The sequence below is a fragment of the Primulina huaijiensis genome, chromosome 4 (assembly GCF_012295235.1).
Source record: "Primulina huaijiensis isolate GDHJ02 chromosome 4, ASM1229523v2, whole genome shotgun sequence".
NCBI lineage: Eukaryota > Viridiplantae > Streptophyta > Magnoliopsida > Lamiales > Gesneriaceae > Primulina > Primulina huaijiensis.
The window spans coordinates 20,013,964-20,034,826 of NC_133309.1; the positions used below are offsets into that span (position 1 = coordinate 20,013,964).

General features: G+C 36.5%; 2 protein-coding genes across 3 annotated transcripts; one reads left to right on the forward strand and one right to left on the reverse strand.

Moving 5' to 3' along the window:
* Positions 1 to 13,177: 13,177 nt before the first annotated feature.
* LOC140975357 (uncharacterized) lies at positions 13,178 to 15,164 on the forward strand. The gene is made up of 2 exons (XM_073439025.1): positions 13,178 to 13,919; positions 14,451 to 15,164. The coding sequence occupies exons 1-2, from the start codon at positions 13,402 to 13,404 to the stop codon at positions 14,896 to 14,898; spliced, it is 966 nt and encodes a 321-aa protein (XP_073295126.1). The 5' UTR covers positions 13,178 to 13,401; the 3' UTR covers positions 14,899 to 15,164.
* An 873-nt stretch (positions 15,165 to 16,037) lies between these two features.
* On the reverse strand, positions 16,038 to 19,895 carry LOC140975358 (uncharacterized). Of its 2 annotated transcripts, none has more exons than XM_073439027.1 (4): positions 19,013 to 19,895; positions 17,573 to 17,769; positions 16,689 to 16,757; positions 16,038 to 16,559 (listed from the first exon to the last, which is right to left on the reverse strand). In XM_073439027.1, the coding sequence occupies exons 1-4, from the start codon at positions 19,689 to 19,691 to the stop codon at positions 16,173 to 16,175; spliced, it is 1,332 nt and encodes a 443-aa protein (XP_073295128.1). In that variant the 5' UTR covers positions 19,692 to 19,895; the 3' UTR covers positions 16,038 to 16,172. The 2 variants fall into 2 exon arrangements, with proteins under 2 accessions (XP_073295128.1, XP_073295127.1); XM_073439026.1 differs by having other exon boundaries at positions 16,689 to 16,763.
* Positions 19,896 to 20,863: the final 968 nt, after the last annotated feature.

A 20,863-nucleotide genomic window follows, 5' to 3' on the forward strand; every position in this document is an offset into this window, starting at 1 on the left:
TGCTGCTAAAAGAATTCTTAAATATCTTAAAGGAACAACTCATGTGGGTCTTAGGTATCCCAAAGACGCAAGCTTTAACCGTTGGATATTTAGATGCAGACTATACAGGTTGCAAGATTGACCGAAAAAGTACTAGTGGATCATGTCAATTTCTTAAAGACAGATTGGTGTCCTGGCCCAGCAAGAAGTAGACATCCATAGACACTTAAACCACTGAATCAGCATCTCCAGCAACCGGAAGCTATTGTGCACAAATCTTATGGATTCAATAGCAACTCAAAGACTATGGGTTGCGGTCGAATATAGCTCCTATCTTCTGTCATAATACAAGTGCAATGACTATTACACATAATCCGTTTATGCTTTCTAGAACAAATCATATTGATATCAGACGTGACTTCATAATAGATCATGTCATGAAAAAATAGATTCGACTAAAATACATCTCAACCAATCAATAGGCAACAGACATTCTCACCAAATCACTATCGGATGCTGTTTTCTTATTTTAAAAACATTATTGGCTTAGTTGATTTATCTTAATATACGTATTTAGGGGAAACAACTCTTTTATTTTCATTACACAATAATGAAGCAAAAAATCGTGAAGCTTGATAAAACAATTATCCAACCGGTACAAAAGTTGCCAATCAAAACGGTTGAGTAATCTTTAGAAAGTTGTGATTTATCCAACCGCTGACATTTAAAAGACTTCATTATTATATTTAATACGATTTAAGAGACAAATCAGTTGACATTTTTTTCAATATTTACCAACAATGATATTTTATTCATTAAACATGTAATCATTTTGTTGCCTCTTCAAATTCTTTTCAAATTTTGGAATTCCAATACACAACATACTTGACATGTGTTCTGTTGTGGGTGACCCATTAAATCATATAAATAATTCATCTTTAAATCCTAGAAATTCTTTTCGTCTGCCTTAAAATTTCTGTGTTTTCAATTTATCCTTACTCTTAAAATTTCCTGTATCTTTCATTTTTTTCTTCGAAAGTTTCTTTTACATATTCAATACGTATATCCTAAAGATCTATGTAGCAGTTGATTTTGAAGACATTCTCTCCATGAAGAATGAAGTCATTTCCTCTGTTCTTGAGATGCTCGAGGCTTTCGGTCTAAGGAAGTTTCGCTCTTGAGAATCCATATTCAGTCTGTCTACTGTAAAACAATTCTTTCTTTCTGTAAGAATGGAGCACGGTAGCATCATATGCACCATCGATGGCAACAACTACATCATTTCTCATGAATTCTTTTGGAAATCGCTCGAATTGCCCTCAACTGGTTTGGGTAACGTATTAGACATCCCTGGTAGCAACTCTGACATTTGGAGTGTTGGTTTCTATATGATCGATAATCCGATTACAATTTTGGCATAGTAGTATAGTCTGATAATGGAATTCAGACTCCTGACATATATTGTGGTCAAAGCACTTCATGTCAAAGCAGAGGCCTACGACAAGATTACTCTCGAGAAATTTCAATACATGGCGTTGATTGCATCAAAGATTGGCGTCAACTGGCCAGATATACTTTTTGGAAATCTGTGTGAAATGATCAAAGGAAAGGGACAATCGGAAGGATTCGCTGCAAATATGTTACCTACTCAACTTAAAGAAGGTTAAATTTGGAATTACAGAGCCATTGTATCCCAAGAAATGGTTCAACACTGCGACTATTACAGACTTTAGAATCAAAATCGTTCCTCTTCGACCACTGAGGAAGCCACTATTATTGAGCAAGTGACTCAACCATTGAAAAAGAATACACCAGCTAAGGCACATGTGAAAAGGAAAGTGGTCTAAACAGAGACCGATGAAGAGGATAACATGGAAGATGTCCCTATAAAACAAGTTTTCACTAAGCCCAGGACCCCGACCGCCTCATTTAAACGGTCAGATGAGGCTATGAAGCCAAAGAAGAAGAAACCCAAGCGTGTTTCTGAAGTTACTAAACCGATTCTGGTCCCGCAAGTCCAACCCATTTGATCGGTGGCTGACATTCGAATAATAGAGGGTACCTCTTCTTTTGCCGTTCTTACTCCATCAGGAGATCCTAAGAACAAAGGAAAGGAGAAGATGCATCCACCTTCAAAGACTCCTTCAACGGTCAAGACAGATGTTGCATTAACACTGACTCAAGCTTTGAAAATGGTTGACAGAAAAAGTAAAATATTCGACAGATGGTTTGAACATCGAACCCATGTCTCCTTCAAGATCATTCTTCAGGAAGAGCTGTTGGAAGAATTGGCCACCCTGGAGAGGCAAATGCTAGATCTGGCTGAGACGGAGGATTTTGAGTCAGCTCTCGGTCGAAGAGATTTTATCGACTTACAGCTGAGAGAACGTCTTCTGCTCTTGATTGTTCTTCGAAGAGAAGAAAATTTTAATCCACAAAATCTTATAGCTTTCAATGACGTGGTATTAATCTCTCACTTGGAATTTAACATTATCTCTACTGCCTCTAAAGTTCGTTACAAAAGGCAAGAATTTCATATGTCCGAACTACCATTGCCCAAAATTTTTGAGGTATATGTTGAGGCGGCACATGTTATGATTGTAGAATTGGGGATGGTAGAGGAAGCGGAAAAGGAGTTAACACAACCATCTATGGTCATGTTTTCTTCCAAAACAAGAAATTATATTGTGATCCTTTGACCGTCGATTTTGTGGGTAAAACTTCCATCTCAACAACCAGCCGTTGAAGTACCTAAACCAACCGCTGACCCTACACCTGATCCAACCGTTGGTTCTATTTCTGACCAAACCGCTGACACCAACACAACCGGAGTACCTATCTCCCCATTAATACAATTGATGAATTGGAGATACCACTACCGTAAGTTGATGATGTGGTATGATCAATGACGGAACTCTTTGAAGACTTACCATCTCCCAAAGAGAATACTACAAATCTCCAAAGTCCATCTCCTGAGACCATGTTTGAATAACAAATATCGAGATTCTCTCCAATGCAGCATCAAGATTCTCATGTTCTCTCCTCTCAACTGGTTGACACTGATATTCCAAAGGATGCCTCCCCATTATCCCCACTTGTGAAGGTGCACCTGGGGCTGATCATATGGAGCATGAGGAAACAAATACTGAAAAGGATGTCGACTGGTCGGACCATTATGATGACACTGGATATCATATTGAGGTTGATTCTCATTTCGCTGAAGTATTATCTCATATTGAGAAGGTCTGGAGTCTTATAGTGGATTTCGATACTCGTCTGCTTGCTTCTGATCAAGGCATAACTAATCTCCACGAATCCATCAATCGAAATATTTCCGATCTTCAAAGGGATATTCACTTAAACATGATTGAGTTTCAATCTTCAAAAGATCCTACAATGAAGCATTAGTAACTTCATCTGGTCAAATTACACAAAGTGAACAAAGGATTAACGCTCGCATTGACGGTCTTTAAGCTACACTTGGCACCCAAATCCAAGAAATGCTTGATTTTGTATAAATAAGTGATGCCAAAAAGTGGTAATATCAATTAAGAATAGAGGCAGAGGCCAAACGAAGGATGGAATAGGCCAGAAAAGGGCAGCAGATAAAACGGTAGAAGAAGATAGGAAGAAGAAGGAATCTTCTCTGAGAAAAAGTGGAGGGTCAAGTAGTGGTAGTTGTTGGTTCATAATGGTGCATATTGAAACGTCTACTACTTAAAATACTGCTAAGATTTTTTTTTTAAACTAATTTTCGAAAATACATTTAAATGCATGCATGCAATAACAACTATCAATCACACGTTTTTACAATAAAAGGATTCCACATCTAGTAAAAAAAATATTAGCAGTTAAAAATGTGTCAAATCATCAAAACCCTAGACTGTCGTTCAAAATGGTTCAAATAAGAAACATGCAAAAATGATATCAAACCATCAACATATAAAAACGAAGTGTAAAAAGAATATCCATGCTCCCCTAACTCATAAACCTAATATGCGGAAAAAGTATGGTCCTCGGGTTAGCGTGCACACATTCAGCTCCGCCTACTCAATCTTCGGCACCTCCACTCTCCTCGTCAATATGCTCATCTGCATCATTCACACCTAATGAGTCTAAAAACTCAACACACCTGAATCGTTATAACAAGTACATATACATAACATGCAATAGTAAAAAGTACAGTAATTAACATACATTTCATGATATTAAAAACATGAACTTAAACATATTGTGTCAAGGCATAACGTGTCCAAAACACGTATCATCATATCAACATATACGTGTTCATTTTCTTTATTTGAATTCAGATCATTAGTTGTGACTTTCGTATCAGCTCTAGTCGATGGATCCATCTACGTATAATCGTGGTACCCGACGACGGGGACATCAGCGACAGTTTTATCCATCCACTGAGCCTTGGTCTTACATGTTCGTGTTCGTCACAACTAACGCACATACTTCAAAATATATCATCTATTCATCACTTATAAAAGTCATGCATATACGTAAATTTCCTTAAAATCAAGCATGCAATGTATTTTTCATATTTCCATAAAAATCATGTTCGAGGCAACATATACATTTAAAACATGTAATTTAGTGATTAGGCGACCCATGTGCAGAATGACCATTTTGCCCCTGGAAACCCTAATTGACCATTTTACCCTTGGACCTCAAAATTTCAACTCAAAGCCAACCAAACTCCTTAAAACGCCTCAAAACATATTTATAATCATTTCCTAGACGTAACCTCGAGCTCATTCAATAGCTTATATGATTCGTTTTACAACTTGGACTGGGGTCTCGGTTTTAACTCGAATCAACCCGAAACTCAACCAAAATTTTCCCAAATTAATCCTGACTTGAACCAACATGACCAGCCCTTAAACCCCTTGTTTAAGACCACCTAAGACCCTCGAAAAGGAGACTACAGTTGCTGGAAAAATTCTGCACTTGCTCCCACCAAACCCTAGAGCACCTATCCTTCAAATAATCGACCCTAGCCCAACTCGACTGGACCAGCCATGAACCCAACCACTCCTAGCCCACCTCTGAACCCTCCTGGACCGACCTAACCACAGCCCTCAACCTCAATCACGTGCACCCCTCGGTTCCCCATGAATACTCGATCTAGCCACCATTTTTTCGAAATATTCTCCTAGCTTGGGTCCATGCATTAACACGCTACCAGCCGATCATGGACCACTCTAGGGCCTTGTCATGGACCACACACATCCCAAGCTAGCCTGTGGAATGAGCCATGCACGGCGACACCACCTCCTTTACCTGACCTAGCCGCTATGTGCATCCTAGGACACAAGCGATCGGCCTCTCCCCTTAGACGTGAACCGAAGCCCTCTAAAAAGTATCCACCATGTAAATTGACATGTTTATTCCCTTGAAACCTAGGTCTAGCAGCCCTTGCACGAAATTCATGGAAAAACGTGAGTTATATACAAAACGATATGCATATTTCATATCCAAACCGTATAAAACAGATGCACATGATAACTCTATGAATTCCTCATGCAAACACTCACAAATCAGCATATAACAATGTGAATGATGAGAAAAAGATATTTATGGCGTGTCTTTGTGTATATATGCTCGAAACTTTTGAGATATACGTATAGAACTTGCACCGGAGATACGAGGAAGAATTTCTTTGCAAACTTGGGAGAATTTTCAAAGGAGGTTGCTGTATTTTTCGTGAAATTGACTGCCGGAAATAATGGAGGGGCTGCCGAATGCTTGAGGAGTAGGTTTATGGTTTTGAAGGTAGGTTTAAGTCCATAAATTAAGTGCTAATGGACCTTTAATTAAAAATAAATGGATTAAAATGATTTTGAGCTCATTAAGCAATAAAATAATCTCATCAAACCCAAAAAAACTCTCAAAAAATATTTCGTTTAGGTACATTTTTGAAAATATTGCTCGAACCCTCAAAAAATCCCCTGAATCGCTAAAATTTGCGTACTGGTTTAAAATATGATCCGGCGAGTAAAAATACTCCACCTAGGCCCATTCTAAAAAATCTCACTTATTTGCACAATATCTTTAATAATTAAAAAAATAATTATTTAACAAAAATATTTTTCCTTAATTATCATCGGTTTTCGTTCCTTGTTCGAGCGCGAAAAACTACTGAAAACCCATATGCATGAAACTTTAATAAATTATGCAATTATCATGCATTAAATACATAAAAATAATCAAACACATATTTTGGTAAAACCCTAGATTGCATGCAGTCAGGTTGTATAGTTCGGATTTCCTAAACCTTACACATGATTTAAATTTATGCTCCTAGGTATATATGGATTTTTTTTCCTCTTTAGACCTATGAAGTTCATTTTCTCAATGAAATTCATTTTTGGCATAACAATATTTGTGGAGCTTAGATTTTGTGATCACCAAAAAGAGAAAAAATGTTAAATCTCTTAGTTTTGGTGATAACAAATAATAATTCATTGTATTGGAATACGCTCCACTTTTCGTGTATTCAGGTACTCGACCGTTCTGCCAAAGGCAAAAAGCAACACGCTACCGGTGTTCAAAAGATGGGTAAACGGTCGCAAGTTATTCAATCTCTCTATTGTAAAGCTACTCATTCAGTTACACTAGACTAATTTATCACTCAACCGAACCGCTCCATGATATACTAAAGTAACTCTCGACCGGATAGAAATAAGGATATTTGTGAAAGTCAACAGATCAGTCGAAAACTTAAAATAGAAATATTGCACATATTCTGCCAACTCTCATCTGACGTAAAGTATTCCGTCAGTCAGTCGTCTGACAGCTTTTGTACAAAGAGGAATTTTAAGAGCACAAAAGCAGGAAAAACATTAAAGATCATTTAATGAAAGCTAAGTAAGTAACAATGATGTATCCATGTTTTTGGATTCCAGTACAAAGTCGTTGAACAAAAAAAAGACTCCAATGCTATATATAGAGAATGCAAGTACACTCCTCATCAGCTCTTTCTTCAAGATATTATCAAATCTACAAGTATCACTCACAACTTAAAAACAAATACTCAACCGTTTTTTGCAAGAGAAAGTTCGAGGAGTTGCAAACATTTTGAATATTAAGATTCATTCTTTGTTATATCTATGTTGTTTCGGTTGTTTTACTAAAAGTTTCAACCATTGTAAAAGTTGCTAGGAGTTTCAACTTAGGCAGTGGCTAAGACCTAAGATTGAAATGGGTTGTTACAAAGGATTTGTAAAACCAAACTCTTCTAGTGATTTTCTTCCTAAGTGGAAGAAGGAGAGACGTAGAAAGATTTTGTCTTGAACTTCCATATATTATGTGTCATTTACTCTACCGCATTTACTTATCTTGTAGACTATCTACATTTAAGTATATAATAATCAAATGAATCATCGGACCGTTCTTCCGCACTATTTTTTTTGTCCGACCATTTCCTTAGAATTGAGAAAAAATGTTTTGTATAGCAAACTAGGGGTGGGCGTCGGGTCGGGTTTCACGGGTTCGGGTAGATCGGGTTAGACACCCGAAATTTTCAGGTAGCACATTTACTACCTGAACCCGAACTTTAATTGGTGTAACCCGCTGGTTCGGGTACCCGAAATTTTCGGGTATTGTTAAGTCGGGTACCCAAAATTTATGTCAACAATTATGTCTTCTTTATCTCTCAATATATATATAAATACATATTCCGCACAAAATAGCACAACAACAATAAAAAGTTATAGAAAAACCATTAATTTAAATAAAACATATGACAATCAAAACAGCAGTAATTCAACACGACAAAAAATCAATTACTTTTAAACAATAATAAGCTGATAAAAAAATAATCAATTTAAATAAAACACATTTCAATCAAAGGAAAAACTACCCGAATTCACCACAGAGAAAAAATCCATCGCATATTAACCAATCCAATCATCTTCGAAACTAAAACATCAACTTCTTCAAATAATCAACAATAAATTAAAACAAGAGGTAAATCATCTTCCAACTTCCAAGCTAAAGCATCATCTGTCCGTATATATCATCTTCCAAAATCCAATCAAGTTAAAGTACCTGAAATGTTATAATTCTATGAGTTTTTTAAGACAATAATTAAAGTAGATAAATATAATGAATTTAAATTTTAAAAACTTACCGTCATCGAATATAATGAATTTAAACTTTAAAAACTTACAATAATCGATTGTTGATGTTTTTCATAATTATATATCACTTATAGTTGAATCTTTCCCTGAGTTTGTTAATTCTATGCCAAAAAAAAAAAACAAAGAGATTAGTCATTAGAGAATAAAATATAAACACTAAAAATAAATATAGAAAAGTACAGAGAAAAAATATATGCCTTTATCAGGTGTTTCTATTTCAGTCAGATCTTCCTCCATGCATATAAGCATATAATTCAATCTTAGCCAAGCTTGGGTACATACCAAAGCTTGAATTATTCTAGGAGACAATGAACTTCTAAAAGCATCCAAAACACGACCACCTGTACTAAATGCTGCTTTTGAAGTAACAGTGGAGACAGGAATAGCTAAGATATCATGTGCCAATCGAGAAAGAATAGGAAATCTGGGAGAATTGACTTTCCACCACTGAAGGATATCAAAAATTTCATCATAATACTTTTTAAAAAAAATTCATCATAATCTTCGGGATACCTAAATATTTCTCCAATTCTAACTTCACATATTTTTTTTTCCCACAAAGTTCGTATTTTCTAAAATAATCTTTCAAGTATGTTCGAGAAGTCATTGAATTATCAGATTGAGAATCTTTTGAAATAATGTAGAACCTAATGCAGAACGTAACTTCCTGGAGTTCCATATCTCACTTTATAATTGTAAAAAATTTATTGCATTCCACTCTTCACTTTTTCCTTCATCATCACACTGTTTGTGATATCATCATACATTGTATCAAATGAAAACTCAACAAACTCTAGTCCGTGACGAGGGTCAAGAATCGCAGTATAATACAACATCATGTTCATTTTTCAATCGAACCCCAATACTTATCAAACTTATCTTTCATATTTCTTGACATTTCACTTAATTCAAAATCATCGCTTACTAACCACTGTTTTAGAAGCATGTCAACAACATTTATTTCATGAAATATGGTGTTCGAATTGACACATAGAGAGCCAGAAATTGCCAAATTAAGCTTGTAAAAGTGTCCAAGAAACTTCAACAACAAACTAGACCTTTCCCAATCATATTCTGACGGAATACCATCATACGGTGGTTTCAAGAGATCATTCAGTAGGCAAGATCTATATCGGCATATGAATCAAATGCTCTTTTCAGAGATATTGCTGACTCTAACATTAGATATGTTGAGTTCCATCTTGTAGGTACATCAAAGCTTAACAATTTCTTTGTATCTATCTTTTTTATCTCAAGACATTCACAAAATCTTTTATACCTTGTTGGCGAGTTTCGGACATACCTCACTGCTCCTCTAATTCGAGAGATAGCTAAATGTTCGTCTTACCCTTTCAAACCATCCTGCACAATAAGGTTGACAATATGTGCAATACATCGCATGTGTAAATATTTCCCCCCTAAGATATTTGTTTTCCAATTGTCTAATCTTTTTTGCAAATATGTTATTGCACCATCATTTGATGAGGTATTATCAACTGTGATGGTAAAGATTTTATCAATTCTCCAATCAAGTAAACATTTTTCAGCTGCTTTACCCACATCATCACTCTTATGTCCAGACAAAAATTCAAAATTCTCTTTAGCAAAGTCCATTCATCGTCAATGAAATGAGCAGTTAGACACATATAATTCACTTTTTGTATTGATGTTCATGTGTCTGTAGTTATACAAATTCTTGGACTATGTTGTTTCATAAAAGTCATCAACTGCACTTTTTCATTCATGTACAAATTATAAACATCCTTGGTTGTTGTTCTTCGAAATGGAATGCTAAACATTGGACATGCAATTGACACGAAGTGTCTAAAACCTTTGTTCTCAACTGTTTTGAGAGGAAGTTCATCGACAATCAACCAATAAGTTAGTGTCTCTCTTAGTTTGTTCTGATCAAATTTCCAAGTACCAATTTGTGCTTCTTTCGGATCATCTTTTGATGGTCGAAAAGAAATCCGAGCTTGATTAGTTGCAACTTCATGAGGTTTTTTTTTACAAGAAGCGAAGTTATTCTGTAAAGATCGAATCCCGTGTTTTTTTGGATCTGCCTTAATCTCTCTACAACAATATTTGCACTTACCTTTTTGCACCTTGTTACTTTCACAACAAAATTTTTCAAAGTGTTCCCAATATTGTGATCTAGAGGTAATATCTTTCCTAGCTCTCTTTTTAGACTCGTGTTTCACTTCATCTTTATCACCATCATGATCTAAATCTTCCACAAAATCAACATCATTATTCTTGTTCTTATCAGCATTACCAACTTCTTCCATTAGATGATCTATTACACTACATTTGCACAATAAATTTCTGAAATTCAAAATATTCAATAAGGTATGCATAAATAATAATTGCGTGATCACAGACAGTAGGATAATAGTGGAAAATTATTGTTGGATGTGGGACAATGCAACTGAAATTTATAGAGTTCAAATGCCAAAAGAATTCATCTAATAGAGTTCCAATTCCATACCTGTTCCTTGGGAACTTTTGTTATGTCAGTAAAATTTCCCATATAAAATGGCATAAAAGATAGTTGTATGAACTCAAAAATTTATGAAATATCTATGAGATAATAAATAGCCTTCTTAGTCCCGAATACCCAACTCCCAAGTCCCAACAAAAGATATTCGCAAAACTGCACAATGAAAAGACCAATGATCACCTCACATGGATCCGTGTATTTTGTTGGAATTCTAACTCAAAGGGAAGAGCTTCTCTTTGTACAGCATCACATTTACCAATTTTTTTTCAAATTAAGAAATCCGAATGCTCAAACAGAAATACAAATTATTCAAAAAGAAATCCAAATATCTTTCTGAAATCCAAATGAAAACAAAGAGAGGCATGGATTATGGCAGTGAGAGAATCGACCCTCAACCGAGAATTACCTTGTGCTTGTAGAGTGAAAGAAGACAACTGAAGTCTGTAGAATTAGGGATTTAGTGCTTGCAACTCAAGCCTGTAGAATTAGCGAGATCCGACTGCTGACTACCGACTGTCGAGTCCTGAAAATGCTTGTGACTTGTGCCTTGCAGCCTCTAGACAAGAAGAGGCGCAGGCGCAGAAACATAGACGGAGGGAAAAGTGAAGAAAGTCGAATTAGGGATTTAGTTTTTATTCTTTAATTTAAAATATAAAACATAATATCTATATATATTTTTAAAAATCGGGTTACCCGATATTTTTTCGGGTACCCGAAATTTGTATTTCGGGTTCGGGTTTCTACCTGATTACAATTTCGTGCTAAATCGGGTCGGGTACCCGATACCCGAACACAAACGCCCACCCCTATAGCTAACACAATCAAAATCACTCGAAAAAATTTTAAAAGTGTTTATTCACTATCTCTAAACACATTATCGATCCTAACAAAATATAAATCCAACAAATTATAAAAAAAATCGATACACTCCAAAAATAAATTTCAAAAATAAAAAACTATACTTGTGTTCACCGAGGGGCTAGTATTTAATGGAAATTTATCTATAAAATTACATTTTTTAGTTAAAAAAACAGTTTTATGATATGAACAAAAGGAAATTGTTCCCGACGAACAAATTTAAAAAATTACTAATTCATATCATACCATTAAATTATTATATATACCTTCAGCGGAGCACAATAGAAGAGCTGCATGTTGTTGAGCTACGATGGGCCCTGTATTATTAGGCCCAAAACGTTGATTTTCAAGGGCCCATACCATTATCTTTTGTTAAATATATTGTCGGGAACGTGGCGAAAACGACGCCGTGTTTTTCGCTGCCTTGGAGACGGCGCCGTATTGGCGTAGACGCCAAAGAGATTCGATTCCTTCTTTTATGTTTTTTATAAACGTAAAACACAAAGATCCTGAGGGTGGGCCCCAGTGTTAACGCGGTTGCACGTTCTCTCCCAACCCCACCCGCCTTTTATGTTTCAGGCCCCCTCCCCCCCCCTCGCCCTTCTCNATTTGTCTCCTAATTTGAAATATATTTCTCAAATTTTATCAATCAAATTTATATATCCAAATGCAATATAAAAGTTCGTTTTTTTATTGTCTCGTCGTGCGATTCAAACGGTTGAGACAAGTAAATAAATTGGCTAACAAGAATATTTGCACTATTTAATTTAAATTAAATATTGAAATTATGGGGATTGTGGATAAGGTCTTTTAGTTATACACAAAAATTGTGAGACAGTCTCATGAGTTAATTTTGTGAGACAGATCATCTATTGAGTCACTCATTAAAAAGTATTAGTTTTTATGACAAAAATATTATTTTTTATAATAAATATGGACATGTTGACCTGTCTCGCGATTAAAGATCTATGAGACCGTCTCAGAAGAGACATGCTATTAGTTAGAATATGTTTCTCCTTAAATAAATCAAATAAAGGATGTTGAGAGATTTGTTCAACTCGTATTGTCCTTATTTAGTGCATCAAATGGTGCCGAAATATCATTTTCGTCAGCGACTTATAGCTTAATATGGTATCATAGTCTTAAATTTGATATAAAATATTGGATTCGAGACGTAATTATAACAAACTATTGACACGTGCTTAAACAAAACTTCTGATGTCCTTTTAGTTTGAACATTCTGCTTATCAGTTCAGTTTGATGGATTCAGTTTATCTGCTCTTCAGTTCTGATACCTAATCTGTTTGTCAATCTATGATTCATCAGTGTGAGACTTATTAATATTTATGAGAATTTAAGTTTATTTACTTCAGTACTTGGTCAACTTTAGTCCGATAAGTCTCATTCAGTTCTGAAATCAATTACGTTCTTTCAGTTCAGTTACTTATTCAGTTCATGTCTTCTGTTTGGTTTCTAATCAGTTTGTCAAAACTCTAAAACATATAAATTCCAACATGTGTTAAAGAAAACTTCTTATATGTATTTTATTACCAAATAAAAGAAAGCATGAGACAAAATAAATTAATATTTGTTTAATAAAATAAAATTTATGAATTCCAATTGATTTTTAGCCTAATTTATTAAATAAAATATATTTGTTCACTGGTTTTTAAAAGGTTGAAAAATTGATAGTAAAAGTTCACTGCTGGATCAGCTGTTTCTTCAAGAGGGTATCTCCATAGTCTGCTCTCCTTTAAAATATCGCGCATTACGCTTACCTTAGCACAACATCCGCCATTCAGCTAGGCTACGCATCCGCGAGGTTGACGACCCGCCGACCCATTTCAATTTCCACCCTTATCCGTTCTTTGCATGTGCTGACATTCAAGAATTTTCGTAGCTTTACTGACAAAAATGGGCGTTGATTACTATAACATCCTGAAAGTTTCGAGAGACGCTGGTGTAGAGGACATCAAGAAATCTTACAAGAGATTGGCGATGAAATGGCATCCGGACAAGAATTCGCTGAACACCCAGGAAGCGGAGGCGAAATTCAAGCAGATATCTGAGGCTTACGATGTGTTGAGTGATCCACAAAAGAGGCAGATCTATGATTTGCACGGAGAAGAGGGGTTGAAATCTGGGTTGTATCCGCCGCCGAAAGATTACGGCGGGGGAGGAGGAGGAGGAGGGAGGGGGTTTATGTTTAATCCAAGGGATGCGGAGGATATTTTCGAGGAGTTTTTTGGTGGGTTGGATGGTGGGACAGGGAAAAGTACTGGTGTCGTCGGCGGCGGCAATGCTGGTGGAGGAGGGGGGAGGTTGGTGAAGGCTGAGGCGATGGAGAGTAAGTTGCCGTGTAGTTTGGAGGAGCTGTTCAAGGGTTCGAAGAGGAAGATGCAGATTTCAAGAATTGTTCTTGATGATAATGGGTTGGTATACATTTGAGTTTCTTTCCTTGTTTGGTTAATTTTTCCCTTAATTTGATTGTAGAATTTGACATAATTAGTAAAATCCTTACCGATCACAGTGAATGAACCATTTGTACAAGAAAAACTCACCATAACTTCATGCTTTTAGCAGATTTTGTTTCTTTTCGTTAGTTCTGTAACTTCATTTTTCTGTGGTTTTCACATGAGTGCTTGCTAGAGCTTTATGGCTCGATTTTTGAGGCATGTTTTCGAAAGTAACAAGTATAGGAAAGCACAGTTGCTTGGACATGCATACAATAAAGCAAGTAACAAAAGGCTAGAATATTTTTGGGGTTGTATTATAGTTATAGGTAAAGTGGAAGCTCTTGTACCTAGTCAAGTTCTTTTAGGGCCTTATGAAAAGTGGTCTAATTTGAATAAAATACATTCAGCAACCTAACAAATGTTTAAGATTTGAGTGCTTGATTAGATCAAAATTGTTCCTGCCATTGAATTCCTTTGGTTATTATTAATGTGGAGATATAATTGCAGAAAGCCTAGCACCATTGAAGAAGTCTTGACCATTCATATTAAACCTGGTTGGAAGAAGGGTACAAAGATCACTTTTCCCGAGAAAGGGAACCACGAACCTGGCCGTGCCCCTGGAGACCTCATCTTTGTAATAGACGAAAAGCCGCATCCGATCTTTAAAAGGGATGGGAATGATCTGCTTGTCAATAAAAAAATCTCCCTACTCGACGCTTTAACAGGAAAGACCCTGAACTTAACAACTTTGGATGGAAGAGATTTGGCTGTTCCAGTATCGGATATCATCAAACCAGGCAAAGAGATTGTGATCCAAAATGAGGGAATGCCCATATCGAAAGAACCTGGTAAGAATGGAAATTTAAGGATCAAATTTGATGTCAAGTTCCCATCAAGGCTTAGTTCGGACCAAAAATCAGATCTACGGAGGGTGTTAGGCAGGACTGCTGAATAATGCTGGATCAAGTTCGAAGGTAACTTGTCATAATCTCCAGTCATCGAGGTCGAACTAGGTGTATATACTTTAACGTTTCTGGGCTAGATTCTTTATTGACTATTGTTCATAGTAGAAGAAATAGATTGAGTAGATTTTTCGCTATTTAGAATTGTTTTAACTTGAATTCAGCTGCTGATCCAACTGCATGACAACTTTTTGTGATTGCTGTGAAAACATGTAAATTCAGCAACTCCTCCTTAATCAAGGTGGATTCTATTTGATTACTTTGTCCGAACTCTACTCAGAATTTTGCGACAACTGCGAAGAATCCGTTGTATTCGAGATCCAAGAATTTCAAATGAGCAACCAAATTGCTTGTGCAAGTTACATCATCTTTTTTAAAAGGGATGAAATGGACACGAGAGGAGCGGGTCGATATCACTGAACCAAATTTGGCACTGCCATAAAATAAAGCTTTTTAAAACCCCGTCAACTTCTTTTCCTTTCTTTATCTGTATAAAAGTTGGTATTGGCTCACACTTTCTTGAAAGAGTATTATTCATTACTAGCTTTTAGCTAAAGAATCATTTAAAATTTTAATCTAAAAGAGCAATTTTTGGTGAGTAACATGTAAATATCTGACCCTACTTGCTTGGTAATGCTGTGGTTTCTTAAAGAGCAAGTAGTTTAGGCCCCCACCCACTCCCAAACACCTGTAATTTTGAAGCTAGAAGGTAAAATATGGCAATATTTTTATGGTCAAACTTTTGGTAAACCAAAATATGAAAGACTGGAGATGTTAATTTTCAGGAATCCAAAGATATTACTCATATCACATATACTCGATGCCTAAAAGTTCAAAGCAAGTCTAATCTAAGCTATCCAAGTGTGATGTCGAGTGTTCAAAATACCATGAGAATTGGACCAACTTTTGAAGAAACGTTTTGTATATCGACAAGCATTTATATCTAAACCGATTCATGTAAGTAAATCGATGGAATGAGAAAGGCTTGCCCTATATCTTTGTGGGGAGGGCGAAAATTGCATTATGTATGTGTTTTGCTAATACTGAAGGCATTGTTTGGTACAGAGGAAATAAAGATAGAACAATAATATAAGTACTCATCACCCGTTCAATTGACTGAACCAAACGATGCTAAAAAGAAAGATAAACATTATCCTTTCCATTCATTGTGCCATAACAAAAGTGCCAAGAGTTCTACAAGACCACCACTTTCAAAACCGCCAAGAGTTCTACAAGAAACCACATCACTAACCCTTTGGCATAAAGCTCAAGACGCTGCTGGGATGTGCCCGGCATGACCTGCAGAAGCATGGTAATTGTAGTTATTGTTGCCCATTCCCCTGCCCCCTCGACCTCTATAATTGTAGTGGTTCCTGGGGTAATAACCGCCTGGTTGATCATAAAATTGGCCTCGTCCATTCTGATAGCTTACCCTCCCATTGCCTCGTCCCCCACGACCCCCATTAGCATACCCTCTGCGTACACCACTGCCACCACCACGACCACCTCTATAGTTCCGCTGGTAAGCCCTGTGAGTAGCATGCTGCTGCTCGTTCAAATCCAGATCTCTAGGGTCTTGATCCACTTCTGTTTCTGGAATTGCAACCTCTGCTTGAACCTGAACTTCAGGTGAATTCTCTAGCTCTTGTCCTCCCTAAAAGTAAAACATATTCTTGTTGAATTATTATTATTGTTGTTGTTGTTGCTACTAAAAGATATTGGGAGAAGAGGATTCATTTCCTCCACGTGATTCCAATCTTGTAACAAGAGGAAAACACACTACCTGATGAAGCTCTTCAACTGGTTCAGTTTTATCATTGTAGATTTCCTTGCTATGGGAATTTGGTGAATCCTCTTCCTGGAAGACACAAGAGTAAGCAATATAAAAGGACAACAAATGGAAGGAACAAGTGAAGCGATGTCCAAATAATATGAGAAAGAATCATTAAGGTACAGACAGAACAAGTAACAGGCAATGCAAATCATTATGATCACTTCGCGCATTTGAAAACGTGTTTTAGTATATTACAGTCCCAGTGAATACTATAGGAATATGTAACTGCTCAGGAGTAATTCATGTTGAAGATTCTATTCTAAGTCCTGTAATGTTTGAAATCATCACAGTTTTGTGTAGGTTTGTCTGTGTGATCTACTGGAAGACAAGATTAGCTATTGCCACCACGACTTCACTTTTGATCAATTTATAATGTATGAAAAATCAACATCTGATTGGAGAGTCTACTGAGTGCAAAAAAGACAGTAGAGAAAGGAACTTAAAACTTAATTGTGATATCTAGAATGCAGAGAACACTGACAATTATTATGACATCTTAAAATTTTAAGCTTTCAGAAGCAAAGTCAAGCAGTAGAGTAACTAAAGTTGTGGCCTTTAAGGTGTGAACTACAAGAACTAGCATACGGACAGCCAGAGGGATTGATTTCTGTCACAAAGCTACATAAAGATCACTTATCATTTTTCAAGAAAATGATGTGCATTAGAAAGTGGTGTATCAAATATAATAAAATATTGTCCGTTTAAACACACTTTGCGGACAACCCATTAAAACCTATGGTTCATCAAGCATAATTCATGTAAAATCCAATCAAAACTGAAACCACAGGAACAAAATGCAACTAAATCTAAAATACCAACTAAGTCTAAAATACCTGTAACTGATACTCTGAAACTGAGCCTTCCACGGGGGAAGTCACGCTGACAGGAACCACAGACTCATGAACTGGGATCTGAAAAGATTTATAATTCTCAGCAGCAGCAGCCACGTCAACAGTAGCCTTGATAGCTGGAGTTGTTGTAAAGTATTCCGAAGCCATAATTTTATCCAGCTTCTCCCTTAATCCAGCATCTAAAATGATACAACTGAATTCAGTACTTTAAACTAAACTTACATTAAAAGAGTGGTTTGAAAGAGGAAAGACGGAGGTGCCCGGTGTTGGGGGGGGGGGGGGGGGGGTGGGGGGGGGGGGGGGGGGGGGGGGGTGGTTGGGTTGGGTTGGGTTGGGTGTGTGGTGGTGAATCTAACAACTGTGGACTAGCTAACTCCAACTTCCTTCTTCATCATAAAAAATCACAAAATAGCACCATGGAAGACACAATATGCTACAGAATTCATCAATCATATGGAAGTAGACTCACGGGAGCGGGCATGCACACTTAATGCTAATCCAGTTTTCAAAATACTGGATCTTCCTAGACTTCACAAAGAAACAAATTCTAGTTCCCAATAGAAATATTTTTCTCCAAAGAAGAAGCCTTCAACTTCAAAAGTTACAGACAACACCCCTCAAGCATCATGGGAAATATCAAATATAACTTCTCATGTTAGTGCAAATTAATATAATCATAATTGAAGAAAACCATGAAGGAGAACAATAAAATAAAAGCATCTGGACTCAAACACACAAGAGTTCTGTTCCTAAAATGTCTTAGACCAGCCAAATGAGTGACTTTCAAGCATGATGAACATTATTCCTACGACACATTTACTTTTACACATAAGAAATGAAATTTGTTAACAAGTGAGATTGTACAATTATACTCCTTATCAATCGTACGAAAGGCATAGAAAAGGGCACCTAGCTTTGTGGGCACTCCAATTAACATCTTCACGGGGTAAAAAACAATGAATTTGCTTATATTTTCCGAAATATTCTAAAATTTAAGAGCAGAAATCATTACGACTCAGGTTGAGGGGGTTCCGGCCATATCTCACACTACTCTCCCGCAACCCTTGCCCATAGGCCATAGTCATACTAAATAAATAACAGAATCATGCATCCACGTTCGTTGGAGCATAACCATTAACAAAGACAATTGCATCTCTTCTATATGCAAGAAAGACTATATAATTATTTTATTATTCATAAAAGAACGAGTGGGATTCAGCTGACTCCAAGCAACCTGAAAACGAGAGCTCTTCTACTTTTGTGAACAAGCGAATCCACCACATATTAACTTTTAAATATTTAATCACACGAGTATAAAAAAAAAGAGGAAAGAAAAGCTATATACACGTACAATGACAGATATACGGAAAGCATATAGAAGGAAACAATTATGGTAAAAGAAATATATTGTAGTATCCATACAAGTGATATCCGCATTGGGGTCTATGTGTTGTTCCGAATTTGCAAGCCAGAGCCTTGCATGTTCGACGCATTTCTCCAGTGCGTTCTTGTGCGGTAAATTTGAGTTAAACGGCCGCGAAATCAGCGAACTCCCAAACATCGAAATCAAATCCAAATCCCATTCTTTGAGGGGGGCCCCGGAGGCATCATCATCCGTAACATAATCATACGTCAAGCATGAGCTCCTCTCATGAGACCTTGTAATCATGTTATCGTGCGCCCTCATCAGCGTCTGAACATCAAAAACACTCCCAAAATAGAGCAAACTGAGCAGATCCGAAACATCCGAAACACCTCCGTTCCCGTTCTTCACATCGAGCTCCCGAACTTCTTCCTCGCGGCTATCTTCAGCCCCCAGGCTTCGCTCCTTCTCCAAGGCGAGTGAAACCTCTTGACCAACCGCTTCTAAAAGAGGTTGACGAAGCTTCTCGAGCTCGTCAATCCCCGCCAGAACGGAGGGTTTAGACCTTAGGGTCTCGTCTTGCTCCTTGTGTAGGGTTTTTCCCTGAGACACAGATTCCTCCATCTGCGTTATGCGGTTCAACTTCTTACGCAAGGCGCGGAGGCGTTTGTTGATAACGTTAAGAACTGGACCGTCGTTGGTTGTGTCGGACAAGGAGGATGCCGCCATTGCCGCCATCTCAGGTTTAAATTGAGGCAGAATAGGGGAAAAGCTAGGGTTCCGGCCGCCGGAACAACTGAATCAGGAGGCGAAAGAGGGGTTTGGGGAGCAGGAGGCGGCGCCTGAGGGTTTTAGAGTGACTGAGGTAGTGGGTGGTGTGAGCGGTTACTGAGAGTTCTCAGTGTGATTATTGATTGTAGGCCGGTGAGGTGTAAACTGGTCATGTTAGAGTCCACAATTTATATTAAAAGAAATGTTAAATACACAATAAATATTGTAATAGATTACAAAATTAATCTAAATATATTTTTGAAATTTAAATGTATTTTAATTAGTTTTATAATCTCAAAAACAATGTGTAATCGAGTGTGTAATCTCATTATACATAGTATAATTTTTTTACATAATAATAAGATAACAAACGTTAGTCATGCTAGCTCTCCTCACACACGTCTATCGTGAATATATATAATCATTAACGTTGAGTCCATCATATTAGACCGACAAATGGACTCATTGCATTAAGGATGTCAATTCGGGTGGTTTGGTGGGTTGGTCAGGTTGAACAATAGTACTATTCAAAAATTACTCAATTTGAACCGAATCAACCTAATTTTGAATTTTTTAAATTTTTTTAAAGAAAATTAAATAAAATTCAAAAAAATAATAATAATATTTTAATTTAAACATATAATAATAAAATTTCCTTCATATATATGATTTAAATTTGAAAGTCTAATTGTAGAAAAATAAAATATATTTATTAAATCAAATAAACAATTGTTTAAAAAAATAATAAAGTCTTATTATATTTTTTAAAAAACAATTAAAGTTTTCGGGTCAACTCAGTTAACCCAGGTTGACCCGAACCCAACTCAACTAGATAATTTTTTTCGGGTCCGACCCGATTTGACAAGAACCCGAAAACCCCAAACCCAAACCTGATTTTTTTCGTGTTGAACTGTGTCGGGTTGGTGGGTCGTATCTGATTTTGACACCCCTACATTGCATGACAAAATAAGGGGTTTTTCTAAAAAAAATTAAAAATTTGAATTTTTTAAAAAATATATATTGTGGATTTTTGCAAAATTAAGGCAAAATATCACAATCAATAACGGACGATAAAATATATTTTGCAACTTTCGCCACTATTAACAGCGGATGCTGCAAATAATTGCAACGTCCAAGAT

What these genes read in the sequence shown, in the direction of transcription:
- LOC140975357 (XM_073439025.1), top strand. Translation starts at nt 13,402, where the DNA reads ATGGGCGTTGATTACTATAACATCCTGAAAGTTTCGAGAGACGCTGGT. An exon ending in ATTGTTCTTGATGATAATGG is followed by an intron (nt 13,920 to 14,450) that starts GTTGGTATACAT and finishes ATATAATTGCAG; the next exon opens with AAAGCCTAGCACCATTGAAG.
- LOC140975358 (XM_073439026.1), bottom strand. Translation starts at nt 19,691, where the DNA reads ATGGCGGCAATGGCGGCATCCTCCTTGTCCGACACAACCAACGACGGT. An exon ending in CCCCAATGCGGATATCACTT is followed by an intron (nt 17,770 to 19,012) that starts GTATGGATACTA and finishes GTATCATTTTAG; the next exon opens with ATGCTGGATTAAGGGAGAAG. An exon ending in TTTCAGAGTATCAGTTACAG is followed by an intron (nt 16,764 to 17,572) that starts GTATTTTAGACT and finishes TGTGTCTTCCAG; the next exon opens with GAAGAGGATTCACCAAATTC.